The 19,314-nt window shown below is 42.1% G+C and overlaps 1 protein-coding gene across 2 annotated transcripts in view; it reads right to left on the reverse strand.

Annotated features, from left to right (window-relative positions):
- The window catches only part of LOC144683834 (tyrosine-protein kinase TXK-like), a 73,750-nt gene that overhangs the window by 14,535 nt on the left and 39,901 nt on the right, over positions 1–19,314 (reverse strand). For both annotated transcript variants that reach the window (XM_078547328.1, XM_078547319.1), the window contains exons 9-12: positions 15,861–15,935; positions 14,656–14,827; positions 13,485–13,701; positions 1,313–1,377 (exon numbers count right to left, since the gene is read on the reverse strand). In XM_078547328.1, the coding sequence (XP_078403454.1) occupies positions 1,313–1,377; positions 13,485–13,701; positions 14,656–14,827; positions 15,861–15,935 (529 nt within the window). The remainder of the gene's footprint in view (positions 1–1,312; positions 1,378–13,484; positions 13,702–14,655; positions 14,828–15,860; positions 15,936–19,314) is intronic.

Genomic DNA, 19,314 nt, shown 5'->3' on the forward strand with positions numbered 1-19,314 from the left:
CTGAACCCATAGCAGCCAGCAATTATACCATCATGAACACCTATTACCTTCAGGTTACCCACAGCTGAAAAGTTTCTCAGGAAGGAGGCTTTCAAAGTAACATCCGGTCTACATCTGCCTGCATCAACATCTACATTTACAGACAGACACCACATCTGAGAGTATACCATTGAGTGCCCAGAGATGGGTATGTGTACTTTATTATGAATAAACAGCACACACAGGAACAACAACTTGCATTTATATAATACCTTTAAGATAGTGAAAGGTCCCAAGGTGTTGCAAAGGGAAATATGAAACAAATCAGGCATACAGCCAATGACTAGCATGAATAGCGCTGGCTACACAACTCAATCATTTGAGTGAGGCTCCAGCCCAAATTTAACATGTTTCCTGGGAACACATGAGCAGGCACCCTGTCTCCAGCCCTCCCATTTTCAGTATGCTTGAATTTCTGGGCTATTGATTTGCAATATCTTTTTAGGCCAAAAGGTGTCTAGTAAATCAATACCTGTAAAACATATAAGTGACTTGGTGGGTTACAAACTGTCTTGCTCAGTTGAAAGGTAAGCAGCTAGTTTGTTTATAATGGACATTTTTATGAGCTGATAATTTACTGTATCAAGTATTATTTCCAACCATTCATTTCCCAAATCCAGCTATCCTAAACCTGGTGATGTTTGAAAGCCAAGCAATTTTTTAAGCTGTCATGTATGAATTTTTATTGGTGTTAGATGAGTAAAATAACTTACTGGCTTATTGAGCTAGGTGCTGCATTGGCACAATGGTGCGCCAACTAGTTGTCGGCTTTGCACGCCTACTTTTACCCACACTCCAAATGGTGCAATCAACCCTTGACCTGACCCAATCCAGACCAAACCGCCCAACCCAAACTGCCCAAAAACTGGCAAGATCCGAAATCTGGCACGGCCTTGGTCCCTAGGTTGCTAGTTTAAAGCACTCTACCTTGCTTCCATAATTGTAATCATCAAACAAGGATAAAATTACACGAAAAAATACATGAAACACATTGCCCAGTGAAACTGATGACAAAACAAAATTTGATTTCTATTTTATGAACTACTATAAAACATGTATGTAAGAGAACAACAATCTCATCTCATGCTTCAGATGACCACAAAATGACTGCATTTCAGCAATTTATGAAATCCTTGTTGAGATTACTCCCTAACAAAGGTTCCATGAAGACCCCAAGAATATGAAATAGTGTCAGTTAACGTTCAATTAACAATGGTAATCTTAAAGAAATTTTAAATTAAATTTTCAAATCCATATTTGAGAAACAAATTACCTTGCCATTCCAAAATCAGATACTTTCACAACATTCTTGTCACCCACTAAGCAGTTTCTGGCAGCCTAGTTATAAGAAGAAATAACAAGGCAAGAGATTAATTCCATGTTGATTAACAGATTTATACTTTGTTAAGGCAGTTAAATCTGTATTACGATAGCTGCTATGACACTTGCATACAATGGCTTATAAGTTTCATCTAAGGACTGTACCTCTAATAGTGCAGCACTCCTTCAGTACTGCACTGAAGTGTGAGCTGAGATTATGTGCTCAAGTTTTGGAGTGGGGGGCTTGAACCCACAACCTTTTGACCTTGAGGTATGCGAACTTGAACTGAAAGGAGAATCTAGTTCATACTGAGTATTGTTTTAAAGAACAGTGGACCTAACAGCTGGCTTTGTATTTTGTCATGCACCTGTAACTCAACAGTTCCAGTGAAGAGAACAGGCAGCTTTATAATTTGCTGCACAGTTATAGATACCTATTAGGTATCATTCATAGATTTAAGCTGGTTTCTGAAAAATCGTGCCAAAGGCACCATTTTAATTGCTATATAAGATGGAATGGCCAAGCCATATTTAAATATTGAAGGCTCTTTCTCCTTGTGTTTTACTGCTAAAATATGCTTTAATTTTTTAATGAAAAAAGAATCTTATTGAAGCAGGCAACTCTTCTTAGTTCAGGAATGGTATCCTTAGATTTTGCTTTGAAAATATTTCAAAGTATATGTTTGTGTAGCACTGTAAGCCATATGTTTCTGGAACTGTAAATTAGATACAAATGAGGAATTTGGAACAGTATCACATCAATATTTTCCTGAAATAATGCTGTACTGCAAGCTATTGGTATGCAATAACTGTACTTTCATTCAACATTCTGCATGTTTGACATGGTGATGATGGGCATTTTGGGCCATATTTTCCTGCTCATATATCTGGGTTGCTTGTACTTACAGGGCTCAAAGAGAAAAGGACAGGAAGAAGCACATGCCCAGATGGGAGCTCAGAGAATTTCCCATTCATTTAAATTAATGGATGGAAAATCAGCAAGAGGGCCTCCCTTACAGACATGTGATACTCATCATTTGATTTTGTTCTATGTGTTTTGCCTGGGTGGTATAATGTGGCAGGTGTAGTAGGAACAGGAAAATCTATCTGACTGCAATTTAATAGCTCACAGGCACAAAAACTATTTTTTCTTCGTTAATATAACCCATTAGATGCTGCTATGTTCTTCTTTCTCATAGCTAGACAAATTCAATGCTTTTTCAAGCACTCAGTATTTCCAAACATTTACAAAGTTCTGGGGCTTGTCCTTAGTGTAATCTTTCTAAAGGCATTTCCAGAAGGCATTCAATAAGATGCCACATCAAAGAATACTACTCAAAATAAGAGCTCATGGTGTAGGGGGTAACATATTAGCATTGTTAGAAGATTGATTAGCTAACAGGAAACAGAATAGGGATAAATGGATCATTTTCGGATTGGCGAGATATGACGAGTGGAGTGCCACAGGGATCAGTGCTGGGACCTGTTAGTGATTGTAACCTTTCCTACAGCCTTTAGGGGTCACATGACTGTACTGACGAATGAGCTCTAAGTGCAGGTAATCCGAGGGGCGGAGCTTTCTAAACGTGGACCTGGTTCAAGCATGTAGCTTCTAAAAGAGCTCTGTAATTAATTAGCCCCAGCTATGCCTGTCTCTTTATGGGGTATGTGGAACATTCCTTGTTCCAGTCCTACTCCGGCCCCCTCCCACAACTCTTTCTCCGGTACATCGATGATTACTTCGGTGCGGCTTCATGCTCTTTTGCTTCCAATCTCCACCCCTCCATCATTTTCACATGGTCCATCTCTGACACTTCCTTTCCCTTCCTTGACCTCTCTGTCTCAATTTCTGATGATAGACTGTCCACCAATATCCATTACAAGCCTACCAACTCCCACAGCTACCTCGACTACAGCTCCTCACACCCCGCTTCCTGTAAGGACTCCATCCCATTCTCTCAGTTCCTTCGCCTCCGTCGCATCTGTTCTGATGATACTACCTTCAAAAACAGTTCCTCTGACATGTCCTCCTTCTTCCTTAACCGAGGTTTTCCACCCACGGTCGTTGACAGGGTCCTCAACCGTGTCCGGCCCATCTCCCGCGCATCCGCCCTCACGCCTTCTCCTCCCTCCCAGAAACATGATAGGGTCCCCCTTGTCCTCATTTATCACCCCACCAGCCTCCGCATTCAAAGGATCATCCTCCGCCATTTCCGCCAACTCCAGCATGATGCCACCACCAAACACATCTTCCCTTCACCCCCCCTGGCGGCATTCCGTAGGGATCGTTCCCTCCGGGACACCCTGGTCCACTCCTCCATCACCCCCTACTCCTCAAACCCACCTATGGCACCTCCCCATGCCCACGCAGAAGATGCAACACCTGCCCCTTCACTTTCTCTCTCCTCACCGTCCAAGGGCCCAAACACTCCTTTCAAGTGAAGCAGCATTTCACTTGCATTTCCCCTAACTTAGTCTACTGCATTCGTTGCTCCCAATGCGGTCTCCTCTACATTGGAGAGACCAAACGCAAACTGGGCGACCGCTTTGCAGAACACCTGCGGTCTGTCTGCAAGAAAGACCCAAACCTCCCCCTCACTTGCCATTTTAACACTCCACTCTGCTCTCTTGCCCACATGTCTGTCCTTGGCTTGCTGCATTGTTCCAGTGAAGCCCAACGCAAACTGGAGGAACAGCACCTCATCTTCTGACTAGGCACTTTACAGCCTTCCGGGCTGAATATTGAATTCAACAACTTTAGATCTTAAACTCCCTCCCCCATCTCCACCCCCATTTCCGTTTCTTCCCCCTCCCTTTTGTTTTTTCCAATAATTTATTTGGATTTTTCTTTTCCCCCTTATTTCCATTATTTTCAAATCTATAACTATAATACCCTGTCAGTCTTTCCACCCCACCCCCACTAGAGCTGTACTTTGAGTGTCCTGCCATCCATCCTTAATTAGCACATTCTCTTAGATAATATCACCACCTTTAACACCTCCCTGTTCCTTTGTCTGTAACATCTTTTGATCATCTGTATCACAACTTCTCCACCACCCCCCCCCACCCCCCCACCCTCCCTTAAACCAGCTTATATTTCACCCCTCTCCTAACTTCACTCAGTTCTGCTGAAGGGTCATGAGGACTCGAAACATCAACTCTTTTCTTCTCCGCCGATGCTGCCAGACCTGCTGAGTTTTTCCAGGTAATTTTGTTTTTGTTTTGGATTTCCAGCATCCGCAGTAGTTTTTTGTTTTTATCTCTGTAATTAAGTTATCTGTTTCAAGTAAGAAATCCGTCCAGTACATCAAGTTCATTACATTTGGTGACGAGGGTAAAATAGCTCTGACATTGCACCTCGCCTCGTGAATGTGAGTACATCAGTTCTTAAGGAAAGAAAGAAAAGTATGCTCACCATTCATGCCACTCTTCGGCAGAATCGACCCTTAAGAAGCATCCATGGAAGACTGGAGCCAGTACATAGAGCGCCTAGGTTTTTATTTTGTGGCGCATGGAATAATCGCAGAGAAGAATCAGAAAGCGACCCTTTTAAGTGTTTGTGGTAGACATATATCCTCATTTGCAGTCTGATGGTCCCGAACGTGCCCAATTCTAAATCTTTTAACAATGAGTAGACCTCAGAAAGGCGCATTTTCAGCTGAAGCCATTGGTAATAATGCAGATGTTTAAGTTTAAATCCAGTGTAAAGACCCCAGGAGAGTCCATCGGAACTTATTTTAGCAAAGTTGAAGCAGTTGACTGAGCACTGCGACTACGGATATACACTCAATGATATGTTGCAGGACGTGTTGATTTGTGGCATTCACGACGATGCCATTCAGTGCTGTTTACTTACAGAAGTTAACATCGATTTGAAGTGGAAATAGCGCTAGCAATGGAAAGTGCTGCGAGAGACTCACAGGCTTTACAGAATGTGCAACATGGCACTGTTCTTCAGTTGGGAAGGGAACCTAATGCCGGGTGTGGTGTGAAAGCCAGAGAGACAGCACCGAAGCGAGACAGTCTCTGCTGCTCGAAAAATGAAAAGGCCTAGTGAAGCATTTCAGCAGCGACTCCGAAGTTAATCTGCTACAGATGTGGTGGTAACCACATACCAGACACCTGCAGATTCAAGGATGCAGAATACTATTACTGCCACAAAAAAGGGTATGTAATAAAGCAATGCAGGGCAAAATCGAGACAGCCCATCAGACAGCAGACCAAGATGATTGAAGTGCACATTATAACTGAACCAGAAGCTGCCGATACTGATATCTGTTCCCTATACAATGTCAAAGCAGTAAAAACTGAACCCATAACCGTCACCCTTCAAGTAAATGGAAATCCTCTAGTCATGGACGTAGACATGGGAGCCTTGACCATAGTGGTGGGGGAACACACATTTAAATACCTAAATGGAGGTACCCAGACACTGAATCTGGAGCAAACCACGGCTTAGCTGAAGATGTACACTGGAGAGTCAATACAGGCAAAGGGCATCGCCACAGCACCTGTGTCCTACAGGCAACAGACAGCCCAGCTTCCAGTCAACGTAGTGACAGGTGAAGGGCCTGGTCTTCAGGGCTGCGATTGGTTACATAAATATTAAGCTCAACTGGTCAGAAATATTTCAAGTGAGAACAGAAGGAATTCCTGAGCTGTTAAGGAAATGCGACAGTGTACTTTGTGACGATTTGGGAAAGATAAAAGGTTTACAAGCAAAAATATATGTCGATTCGAGGTGACACCCTGGTTCTTTAAGGCCAGACCTGAGCCTTATGCCCTAAAGGAGAAGGTGGATGCAGAATTGTGCCGCTTAGAGAAGCTAGGCATAATCCAGCCAGTCCAATTTTCAGAATGGGTAGCGACCATAGTCCCTGTGATGAAACCTGATCAAAATATCTGCATTTGTGGGGACTACAAATTGACTGTGAACAAGGCAGCCAAACTAGATAAATATCCTATCTCAAGGATAGAAAACTTGCATGCAAAGTTAGCTGGAGGAAAGTCCTACACCAAACTGGACATGAGCCATGCATACCAACAGCTAGAGCTGGACAGCATATCTGGAGGGTTTTTATTACTATCAACATGCACAAAGGCCTGTATTAATATACAGGAGTACCATCTGCATGTACAATCTTCCAAAGGGCCGTGGAATTTTTATTTCTCAGACTTCCCTGAGTAGTAGTATACCTGGGTGATGTCCTGATCACAGGGTCAACGGAAGCTGAACATTTGGGCAACCTAGAAAAGGTTTTAAGAAGATTTTTGGAAGCTGGTGTACAGTTGAAGAAAGAAAAATGTACATTGCAAGTGCCAGAAGTCACTTACTTGGGGCACCAAGTGGATGCCAAGGAGTTGCATTAGAGTAGAGGAGAAAGTCAGGGCAATCAAAGAGGCACCCTCTCCTTCCAGTGTCACTAAACTCAAGTCTTTTTTTGGGAGTGATACATTATTATGGTCACTTCTTGCCAAACTTGTCAAGTGTTAGCATCTTTACACTTAGTATTGAAAAAGAACCATTCTTGTTCATGGAATTCGCAACAAGAAGGAGCCTTCATAAAAGTTAAGAAGCTTCTACATTCATCATGTCTACTAGTACATTATGACCTTCAAAAGAATTAATATTAACCTGTGATGCATCTCCTTACGATGTGGGAGCTGTGTTATCACGCAGCTATACAGGACCTTGGTGAGACCACACCTGGAGTATTGTGTGCAGTTTTGGTCTCCTTACCGAAGAAAGGATATACTTGTCATAGAGGGAGCGCAGCAAAGGTTCACCAGACTGATTCCTGGGATGACAGGATTATCATATGAGGAGAGATTGGGCCAGCTAGGCCTGTATCCACTGGAGTTTAGAAGATTGAGAGGAGATCTCATTGAAACGTATAAAATTCTGACAGGGATGGGCAGACTGGAATAAGGGATGATGTTTCCTCTGGTTGGGGGGGTCTAGAACAAGGGGTCACAATCTCAGAATACAGGGTATGCCATTTAGAACTGAGATCAGGAGAAACTTCTTCACTCAGAGGGTGGTGAACCTATGGAATTCTCGACCACAGGGGGCTGTGGAGGCCAAGCCACTGAATATATTTAAGAAGGAAATAGATAGATTTCTGGACTCTAAAGGCGTCAAGGGACATGGGGAGAGAGCAGGAGTATAGCGTTGAGATAAAGGATCAGCCACGATCATATTGAATGGTGGAGCAGGCTTTAAGGGCCGAATGACCTAATCCTGCTCCTATTTTCTATGTTTCTAGGATGGAAGATGGTTCCGAAAGGTCAATCGGCTATGTTTACTGAACCCCCTCTGCAGGCGAGAAGGGTTATTCACAACTTGAGTATCAGTAGTATTCAGAGTGAAGAAATTCCATCAGCAACTGCATGGGCGACATTTCACCATAGTGTCGGACCATAAACCATTAATGGGTTTATTCAGTGAGGATAAAGCCATTCTGCCTCAGCAAGAATTCAACATTGGGCTTTGATATTATCAGCGTATGAGTGTACCTTTATGCACCATCCTGGTGTGCATATTGCAAATGCAGACACACTCAGTCATCTTCTGTTACCAGATAGCATTGTATGTGCTCCCGTACCACAAGAAGTTGTGCTTGTGCTGAATGTTTTGGACTCTTCGCTTGTGTGTGTGAAGCAAATTAGAAATTGGACAAACCGGGATCCAATGTCCGAGACCAGGTATTGCAAGGATGGTCGAATTCATCAGTGCCTGAAGAGATAAGACCATTCCACACCCATAAAACAGAGTTAAGTTGTCAAGATGGAATCTTGTTGTGGGGAGCAAGAGTCGTCATCCCTTCACAAGGAGGAGAATCAACCTTGACAGAGCTTCACAGTGCACATCCAGGCATTTTGAAGATGAAGATGCTTGCATGCAGCTGTCTGATGGCCAGGCATTGACAGTGACATTGAAAACATGGTCAAGCACTGTCTCCAGTGTCAGCAACAACAGAAGCTGCCCATTTCAGCTCCACTGCATCCATGGGAGTGGCCTGGTCACCCTGGGTTAGACCACATATAGACTATGTAGGTCCATTTTTAGGAATGGATATGTATGAAGTTAGATCACCGACATCGTGTACAACTATTAAAAAACTGTGCCAATGTTTTAGCATACATGGCCTACTGGAAGTCGGTCACTAATCGGTGACTAATCTTCACTAGTACAGAATTTAAGAGATTCATGAGTTTAAATGGAATTAAGCTTGTTAAAACAGCGCCACATCATCCCTCATCAAATGGCTTAGCTGAAAGAGCGGTGCAAACCCTCAAATCAGGAATGAAGAAGTTATCTGAAGGTACTCTACAAACTCAACTTTCACATTTTCTTCTCAATTATAGTACAACTCCTCATGCAACTACGGGTTCAATGCCATCTGAAATGCTGCCTACGTACAAGGTTAAATCTGGTGTTTCCAAACTTAGAGGAGAAGGTAGAGAAGAATCAGAGTAATCAAAAATTGAATCACGATATTCATAGCAAAGCTTGAAGATTTACTGTGAGAGATACAGTTTTCATGTGGAATTTTGGAACCAGTTGGATTCCTGGTTTAATTGACTCTGAAACTGGACCCTTGGAATCAAGTGGAAGTGGAAGACCGGATTGTTCATATACATGTGGACCATCTAAGGAGTAGAGAGACATGCCAACAACCATCCATTCTGCTTGGAATTGATGTCGAACCTATAATCCCTGAGGTGGCAGATCAACCTAGAATAGACATACCTGATGTTTGTGTTGAAGTGCCTAACCCTGAACTGCCACTTTCTAAGGATGTACCTGATGCTGATGTTCCTGATCATGTTGATCCAGTGGGAGAATCTCAAGTGGTAGAGCTATGTTTCTCTAACCAAATTAGAAATCCACCTCAGAGACTTAATCTTTAATCACATGACCTGTGTAGATTCATATATGTTGTCTAAAAGAGCTCTTATGGGCAGGATATTGAGTTTGGCCAGCAGGGGGCGGGGCCTGCTTGCCGATGCGTAAAATGACACGGGATGCGTTGGGTGGAACTCCCAACGTCACCCCACGTCATTTCAATTTTCAGGCTGGCGGGGGCGCAGCCGAATCAGCTGTGCACCCACCGACCTGTCAATGGCCAATTGAGGCCATTTTAAAATTAATTGAAGTAGTTAAACCTTAAGGTTGGTGAGTGGACCGAGAGCCATGGCAGGCTTCAGAGAAAGCATGAAACCTCATCCACGGGCGGGATGAGGTTTCATGGAGGTTTTTAAAAATTTAATCAAAGTTTAATTCAAAGTGATGGACATGTCCCAACTCATGTGATGGTGTCACATGAGGGGTCATGTCAGGGAAATTTTATTTGTCTATATTTCACATTTTTGAATTTGGCGCCGATCTCCCTGAGGCAGCACTTAGCCTCAGGGAGATGAGTGCACTCTTTCGCACGCATATGCAAAAGAGCGCATTCTCAGCTTAGGGAATCCCCCCCATCCGCACAGGGAGCGCATAGCGCTTTCTGGTGGATGTCACGCTGGGCGGGCCTTAATTGGCCTGCCCACATAAAATGGCAGTGCGCCCCTGATCGGAGGCGCCGATCGGAGGCACGCTCACACGCACCCGCTCCTGAACTTCCCCCCCAATGGGGGGAAAATTCTTCCCGATCTCTTTCAAGTAAGAAACCTGATGGTACATCAAGTTCATTACAGTCCTCAAGTATTCACAATCTATAACAATGACTGGATGAAGGGACCGAATGTATGGTAGCTAAATGTGCTGATGATGCAACGATAGGTAGGAAATTAAGTTGTGAAAAGGACATAAGGAGTCTTCAAAGCAATTTAGATCATTTAAGTGAGTGGGCAAAAATTTGGCAGGTGGAGTATGATGTGAACTTATCCACTTTGGTTGGAAGAATAGAAAATCAGCATATTATTTAAATAGAGAGAGATTGCAGAACAGGAGGATCTGGGTGTCCTGGTACATGAATCACAAGAAGTTAGTATGCAGGTACAGCAAGTGATTAGGAAGGCAAATGAAATGTTGGCGTTTATTGCAAGGGGGATGGAATATATAAGTAGGGAAGTGTTGCTAAAACTGTACAGGCCTTAGTGAGACCACATCTGGTGTACTGTGTACAGTTTTGGTCTTCTTACTTAAGAAAGGAAATAATTGCATTTGAAGCAGTTCAGAGAAGGTTCACTTGACTGATTCCTGGGATAAAAGGGTTATGTTATGAGGAAAGATTGGACATATACCCATTGGAGTTCAGGAGAATGAGAGGTGATCTTATTGAAACATATAAGATCCTGAGAGGACTTGACAGGGTGGATACTGAGCAGATGTTTCCCCTCGTGGGGGAGTGTAGAACCAGGGGACACCATTTAAAAATTAGGGATCCGCCATTTAAGGCAGTGACAGAGAAAATGTTTTCTCAGAGGGTCATTAGTTTGTGGAATCCTCTTCCCCAAAGAGCAGTGGAGGCTGGGTCATTGAATATATTCAAGGCTGAGTTAGATAAATTTTTAATCGACAATGCAATAAGAGTTATGGGGGCTCAGACAGGAAAGTAGAGTTGAGGCCACAATCAGATCAGCCATGATCTTATCAAATGGCGGAGCAGGCTTGAGAGGCCAAATGGCCTTATCCTGCTCCTAGTTCTTGTGTTCTTGCTGATCCATTGGGATCAACTGTTACTGGTAGCAGAAAGCATAAAACAGACATAAAATGTCTAATTCCTGACTATTTGGAATTTAAATATTAGGTTAATACTGAGTGAAATACTCCGAAGGAGCTTTGCGACTGTTCCTGACCCATGTTATACCTCACTGCAGTGGTTTGATGCATGACAGATGCTGATTTCCCCAGTTAGAATGTGTATACATCCACCAACATTAAAATTAAGGAAGTCTTAAAAATAGGGAAGTTTTGCTAAAATTATACAAGGCACCAGTTAGACCACACCTAGAATACCGTGAACAATTTTGGTCCCCTTATCTAAGGAAAGATATACTGGCATTGGAGCCAGTCCAGGGAGGGTTCACTAAGTTGATCCTGGGTATGGATGGATTTTCTTATGAGGAGAGGTTGAGTAGGTTGGGCCTGTACTCATTAGAATTTAGAAGAATAAGAATTGACCTTATTGAAACATATAAGATTCTTAGGGCGCTTGACAGGGTTGTGGATAGTGGACAGTGCTGAGAGGTTGATTCCCCTTGTGGGAGAGTCTAGGACCAGAGGGCATGATCTCAGAGTAAGGGGCCGCCCATTTAAAACAGAGATGAGGAGGAATTTCTTCTCTCAGAGGGTAGTCAATCTGTGGAATTTTTTACCACAGAGCGCAGTAGAGGCTGGGTCATTAAATATATTCGAGGCTGAGATAGACTGATTTTTAATCAGCAAGGGAATCAAGAGTTATGGGGAAAAGGCAGGAAAGTGGAGTTGAGGATTATCAGATCAGTCATGGTGGAGCAGACTCGATGGGCAGAATGGCCTACTTCTGCTCCTACATCTTATAGTCTTATGGTTAATGTACTCAAATACTAAAAGAACACAGCACAATTTCACCCCTATATTTAAAATAGTAATACAGATGAAAATTTCACCTGAAAATTATTTAAAAGTATATTATTTCATTTGCAGATTATATGAAAATTGGTGGTGTCGTAAATAATGAGGAGGAAAGCCTTAGATTACAGGATGATATAGATGGGTTGGTAAGGTGGGCAGAGCAGTGGCAAATGGAATTTAATCCTGAGAAGTGTAAGGTGATGCATTTTGGGAGGACTAACACAGCAAGGGAATACATAATGAACGGTAAGGCCCTAGGAAGTACAGAGGATCAGAGGGACCTTGGTGTACTTGTCCATAGATCCCTGAAGGCAGCAGCACAGGTAGATAAGGTGGTTAAGAAGGCATATGGGATACTTGTCTTTATTAGCTGAGGCATAGAGTATAAGAGCAGGGAGGTTATGTTGGAGCTGTGTAAAATGCTAGTTGTGCTACAGCTGGAGTACTGTGTGCAGTTCTTTTTTGTTTATATTTGTTCTTGGGTTGTAGGCATTGCTGGCTAGGCCAGCATTTCTTGCCCATCCCTAAGTGCCCTTGTTCAGAGGGCATTTAAGAGTTAACCACATTGCTGTGGGTCTGAAGTAACATGTAGGCCAGATCAGGTAAGGACAGCAGATTTCCTTCTCTTAAGGACATTAGTGAATCAGATGGGTTTTTACAATAATCAGCAATGGTTTCATGGTCATCATCAGACTTTCAATTCCAGGTTCTTATTGAATTCAAATTTCACCATCTGCCTTGGTGGGATTTGAACCCAGGTCCCCAGAGCATTACCCTGGGTCTCTGGAATATTAATCCAGTGACAATACCTCTATGCCACTGCCTCTGATCACCACACTATAGGAAGGATGTGATCGCACTGGAGAGGGTGCAGAGGAGATTCACCAGAGGACATCGCCTGGACTGGAGCATTTCAGCTATGAAGAGAGACTGGATAGGCTAGGGTTGTTTTCCTTAGAGCATAGAAGGCTGAAGGGAGACCTATAGAGGTATACAAAATTATAAGGGGCATTGATAGATAGGTAGGGTAGATAGGAAGAAACTTTTCCCCTTAGCAGAGGTGTCAATAACCAGGGGGCTTAGATTTAAGGTAAGGGGCAGGAGGATTAGAGGGGATTTGAGGAAAAACTTTCTCACCCAGAGGATAGTTGGAATCTTGAACACACTGCCTGAGGGGGTGGTAGAGGCAGGAACCCTCACAACATTTAAGAAGCATTTAGATGAGCACTTGAAACGTCATAGCATATAGGGCTACAGGCCAAGTGCTGGAAAATGAGATTACAAGAGATAGGTGCTCGATGGTTGGCATGGACACGGTGGGCTGAAGGGCCTGTTTCTGTGCTGTATAACTCTATGACTCTATGATCTAACTGTAATTTAAACTACGCATGATCCTGGATCTTCGTAAGTGAGAGCGATGTGTGACAGTACTGTTTGGCACACACAAATTTACCTACAACTGAGCGTCATTGTAACAAATGCTGATATTCTACAGATAGCACCCTAATAAACTGGGGTGGTTAATACTCCTGAATGGAGTTTTGACTGTAGTAGGAAAGCTTACCAAATCCCGATGAATGAAATGGTTCCTCTCAAGGTACTCCATCCCTTCGCACACATCCTCACAAATACCCAGTAAAGCTTCTTTGTGAAGTCGGCCTTGCCTCTGTCTCAGATAATTGAGCAGACATCCATTTTCCATGAACTCAGTAACTATACAGATTGGCTGTTTTTGTGAGCAAACTCCATAAAGTTGAACTAAATTAGTATGAGATAATCTCCTGAGGAAAGAAGAGTATTGATTTAATGTCATTTTGAGCAGCGTATGTCAGTATTGAATTAGAAATAATCGTAGCATTCTTAAACTCTTTTTGATGTGTGAATTTAAATTGGATCACTTTATCCAAAGACTATAGCAGTTTAATATTGATCCCAAGTGAAACCTGTGTGGGAGCAGATATTACCAAGGCCACATAAATCTGTACATATTCAACTGATGAGACTGTGTGTGAATAAGAAAGCCAATGCAAATGCTGAAACCTATTAAATATCCAAAATTAGTGCCACTAGATTTAATTTATTTATACCAAGTAGACTTGAGTCTTGGTTCATACTGTGTTCAGAAGTTGCCAGCTGACTGTCATCTTCATTCCAGTCTTTAGACCCTGTATCCCCTTTCTGATTCCCATAATGAATCTGCTACAAACCTTTCTACTGTGAGGTCATTTTCCTATTTAATAATGTTGCATCAGGGGTATTATTAGGGTGTGCGGAGGTGGAAATTTGGCAGGGGAACTGCCAAATATGAATATGCTGGTCCCAATATGAGTGAGTGTATTCAATCTCAGTGGTAATGATGGAGTGCCTTTAATGTTATTATTTCTATAATAATCTTGGTGTTGATAATGTCAGCATGTTAATGGTGTTGCAAGGGGCAAGTGGAAAAATTTACATTTTAAATCTTTCCTCAAGGAATAGAATCATTCACATGAGCTGGATTCATTTCTCCAGTCCGTGGCAAAGGCGGAAATACCACTGGAAGCACAACTGAAAAATGCAAATTGATCGAACTTAGGAAAATGTCCAAGGATAACAGTACGAAACTCTTGTGGATGGAGGTTCTGCCCTACTACACACGTCCTGACACAGAATGGAAAACTTCCCATCTATGTCTTCCTTTCTTTCTTTTTCACACACATATCCCTGGATTTTTCTATACAACTAATAACACTTACATCATGACCTTAGCTTCCTCGATAAAATCCTCTTCTGACATTGAACCTTCGGAAATGGTTTTGATTGCTACTTTATGTGTTGCTCTCCATTTTCCTAGACGCACCACACCAAACTGTCCACTGCCCAGCTCTTTCATGAAAGTCAACTCAGATTTGTTGATCTCCCATTTTTCTGTTTGAAAAATCAACTTTAAGTAATTCAACATCTAACATCAACTTGCATTTATCTAGTGTATCTAAATGAAAATATCTCAGGGCATCATCCTATTTGTATTAAAAAAGTAATTTCATGGGAACGATACAACTTGAAATGCTTTTTTATATTCATTGGATGTGGGCATCACTGGCTAGGCCAACATTTATCCCGTGGGAGGGATGGTAGTGAACTACTGCACTCCATATAATCTTGGTACCAGGCATTTAAGATTCAACCACATTGCTGTGGGTCTGAAGTCACATATAGGCCAGGTTAGATAAGGACATTAGTGAGCCAGATGGGTTTTTACAATAATTGACAATTGTTTCATTCCAGATTTTTATTGAATTCAAATTCCACCATCTACTGTGGTGGGATTTGAACCCAGGTCCCCAGAACATTACCCTGGGTCTCTGGATTACTAGGCCAGTGACAATACCATTAAGCCACTGCCTCCCATAACATCAATCAACAAATGAGATAAGAAAGGCTTGAAAGACACAATGGTTGTGAACTTGTGGTAGAAGATGCTGAGGATGAGATCTAGGGAGAATTTCCATACAGTGGAAACTTATCCATCAGAAGAGTCATGGCTCTTTCAGTTAAGAAAGATGAGCCAGAGAATCCAAGCAGAAATCCACACTCCAAACTTCTAACACTTCAAAAGATTTTTCAAGAATAATCTTCATGGAAGTTGAAGGAGCAGATTTTCTTTTTCCTTCCACTGGCTGTATTGGATCACCTGAACAGGGAGGATTACATACGGGAGCTGACACTGGCTTCGTGTCCATTGTAGGTTCCTAATTAAACAGATTAGTGAGGTGGAGGCAGGCCAGGCTAAGCACTGTTCCATTCAAACATAACCTTTACTATCTATGACTAGCTAGTAAATATTTAAATCTCAAATGTTTTTGTTTAACATGTCCGCTTTTCATATTTACTGTCTTAATGGAAAGGGAAATAGAATGTAAAATCTATATACAGTGATATAAAGAATAACAGACAGTACCATAGCTGAAGCCAGCTGTTGCAGGAATGCATCTTCCCATTAGCCCAACAGGATAACGAAATCTTGTGACAAGGCCTAGGCAATGTTATGTAATAGAAGGTATAAATATGCAAAGATTATTATTGCACCAATCAGATTCATTTCTATTCATCATCATGCTCAGATTTATGTAAAAGCTTGTTTTGTAAAGTACAGTTAAAATAATAACATTATCTGTTCAAGCCAAACCCAGCAGTACATTCATTTCTTGCATAATCATTGTTCATTATTGCATTATGTTATGGCATGAGAAATCACCACAATTAAATGAAAAGAAATATTATTCCTCAGAATGCCCCAAGTGCTTCACAGTCAAGCAATACCTTTTAAAGTTCATATTATTTTTGTCCTACGATGTGGGTGATGCAGCAAGACAATATTTATTGTCCACCTGTCATCGAGTGCTGAGGGCATTAAGAATCAAGTGCAGTTTCTGAATGGTGTCTCATGTAGGCCAAATTGCATAAGGGTAGCAGACTTGTGCCCTGAAGCATGAAGTGGTTGGGTTTCTATGACAATCCAGCAGCTTTTATGGTAACCTTTGCAATACTAGCCAACAAATTACTGTTTTTATTGAATTCAATTTCCCAAATTGCCTTTGCATAATTAATGAACACCTGACCTCTGGGTTACTAGTCGAGGCTACTATTACTTTATAGGTCAATATGGCAGCCAATATGGCAGCATGATACCAATGAGAAAGCTGACTAGTGCATTGAGAGATAAATGTTGGTCAGAACACTTGTGGATTTACACTGTTCATATTTCAGCAGTGCCATGGGATCTTTGGCCAACTGAGCAGAGTTTCAGCTTAACTCCCACAGTACTGCACTGAAGTGTTAACCTAGATTATGCCCTCAAGTCTCTGGGAAGATCTAGAACCTGCAACTTTCTCAGGTAGAGTCAGGAGTGTTATCCCTGAGACAAGTAGATTCTCCTCACCTCAATTTCTAACATGGAAATTACATTAGCATAGATTCAAATGTGGGTTACATTATATGTCTAGCGTTTGCATTCAATACAACAGCACCACATCAAGTAAGGGTTAGGAGAATGATATCAATCTGATGAAGTACCAAATAAAAATTGTTCTGCTTTGAGTAATGTTTGTGATAATCCTTTAGTGGTGTTGTTGTTCCATGTCTTCTTGGATAATTGGTATAAAATTCCGTTTCTCTCACATTAGTCTTAAGGACTTTACATGCTGGGACTCCATGGGAATTCAGATGATTTTTCCTACCATTAAAATTAATACAAGCAAATAACTTGCATTTACATAGCCCCTTTCACAAGTTCAGTACATCCCAAAGCACTTTGGACCCAATAAAGCCCTTTCAAAGTATAATCATTGTTGTAATATACCAGATACTTCAAGCATGGTACTTAGTGTTTCTGGGCAGAACCTGTTGATAAAATATTTTGAGGCCAAAACCATCCTTATCAGCCAATGATCTTGGCTTTAGGGACACCTCCAGTTTTTTGCTCCCAAGCACTGGGCACCACATCACTTGGGGTATGAGCTAGAGTAGCACCAGAAAAGCAGCAGTGAGAAGCCACTAACTAACCAACTTGGGTGTCACTGAGCTCCACCCATGCAATGCTTTATGTACAGCGCTAAAGAGAAAAATCTTTCCTATTGTATTTCTAATTGTTAAATATTATAATTGTTTTCAAATTTGTCAAACCAATGTTTTAGATTTTGTAAAACTATTTCGGGTTTCCTTTTTAATATAAAAAGGAGCTTTTAAAACATCAGACCTGCTGTTAGATTTCTATGGAGAACAACTGACAGACTGTCCCATGTATGACCTTTCAATGATTGAATATCCAAGGATAGCAGTACAAAAAAGATTTGCATTTACAAAACACCTGATTGCAACTTCAAATGCTTCACAGACCACAAATTACTTTGAAGTGCAGAGATGGGTGTTATGCATTCAAATACGAAGTGATGGAGGGTATTCCCGATAGTGCATTCAAGCTGCATTTCACAATAATAACCTGCTCACCGATGCTCAGTTTGGGCTTCACCAGGGGCACTCAGCTCCTGACCTCATTACAGCCTTGGTTCAAACATGGACAAAAGAGTTGAATTCAAGAGGTGAGGTGAGAGCTCTTGACATCAAGGCAGCTTTTGACCCAGTTTGGCACCAAGGCGCCCTAGCAAAATTGAAGTCAATGGAAATCAGAGGGAAATCTCTCCACTGGTAAAGTTATACCAAGCACAAAGTTGTGGTTATTGGAGGTCAATCATCTCAGCTCCAGGACATCACTGCAGGAGTTCCTCAGGGTAGTGTCCTAGGCCCAACCATCTTCAGCTCCTTCATCAATGACTTTCCTTCTACCATAAGGTCAGAAGTGGGGATGTTTGCTAATGATCGCACAACATTTAGCACCATTCGCGACTCCTCAGATACTGAAGCAGTCCTTATCCAAATGCAGCAAGACCTGGACAATATCCAGGCTTGGGCTGAAAAGTGGCAAGTAACATTTGTGCCACACAAGTGCCCAGGCAATGACCATCGCCAATAAGAGAGAATCTAACCATCACCCCTTTATAATAGCATTACCATCACTGAATCCCCAATCCACCATCAACATTACCACTGACCAGAAACTAAAGAGGACCCATCATATACAGTAATTACTGTGGCTACAAGACAAAGTCAACGGCTGAGAATTCTGTGGCAAGTAACTCACCTCCTGACTCTCCAAAGCCTATCCACCAAATACAAGGTACATGTTAGGAGTGTGCTGGAATACTCTCCACTCGCCTAGATAAGTACAGCCCTAACAACACTCAAGAAGCTTAACTCCAACCAGGTCAAAGCAGCCCGCTTGATTGGCACTCCATCCACCACCTTCAACATTTACTCCCTCCACCACCGACACACAGTAGCAGCAGTGTGTACCATTTACATGATGCACTGCAGCAACTTACCAAGGCTCCTTCCACAACAACTTCCAAACCGTGACCTCTACCACCTAGAAGGACAAGGGCAGCGGACACATGGGAACAGCACTATCTGAAAGTTCCTCTCCAAGCATCACACCATCCTGACTTGTAACTATGTTGACCATCCCCCACTGAGTCAAAATCCTGGAACTCCCTTCCCTAGAGCACTGTGGGTGTACCCTCACCAGGTGTACTGCAACAGTTCAAGAAAGCAGCTCACCACCACCTTCTCAAAGGCAACTCTGGATAAGCAACAAATGCTGCCCTTCAGTGACACATACAACCCATGAAAGAATAAAAAAATGCAGCAGCCATTTTGACCATGGCAAGACGTTGCGAACAAGAGATGAATGAGCACATAGTCTTAGAATTAGCAGCGTCAGTTAAGTAAGCAATGTTTCCCAGGAAAACTGCCTAGTGCTCTTTACAACCATGAGATTCATAATATCCAACCGAATA

The sequence above is a fragment of the Cetorhinus maximus genome, chromosome 1 (assembly GCF_964194155.1).
Source record: "Cetorhinus maximus chromosome 1, sCetMax3.hap1.1, whole genome shotgun sequence".
NCBI lineage: Eukaryota > Metazoa > Chordata > Chondrichthyes > Lamniformes > Cetorhinidae > Cetorhinus > Cetorhinus maximus.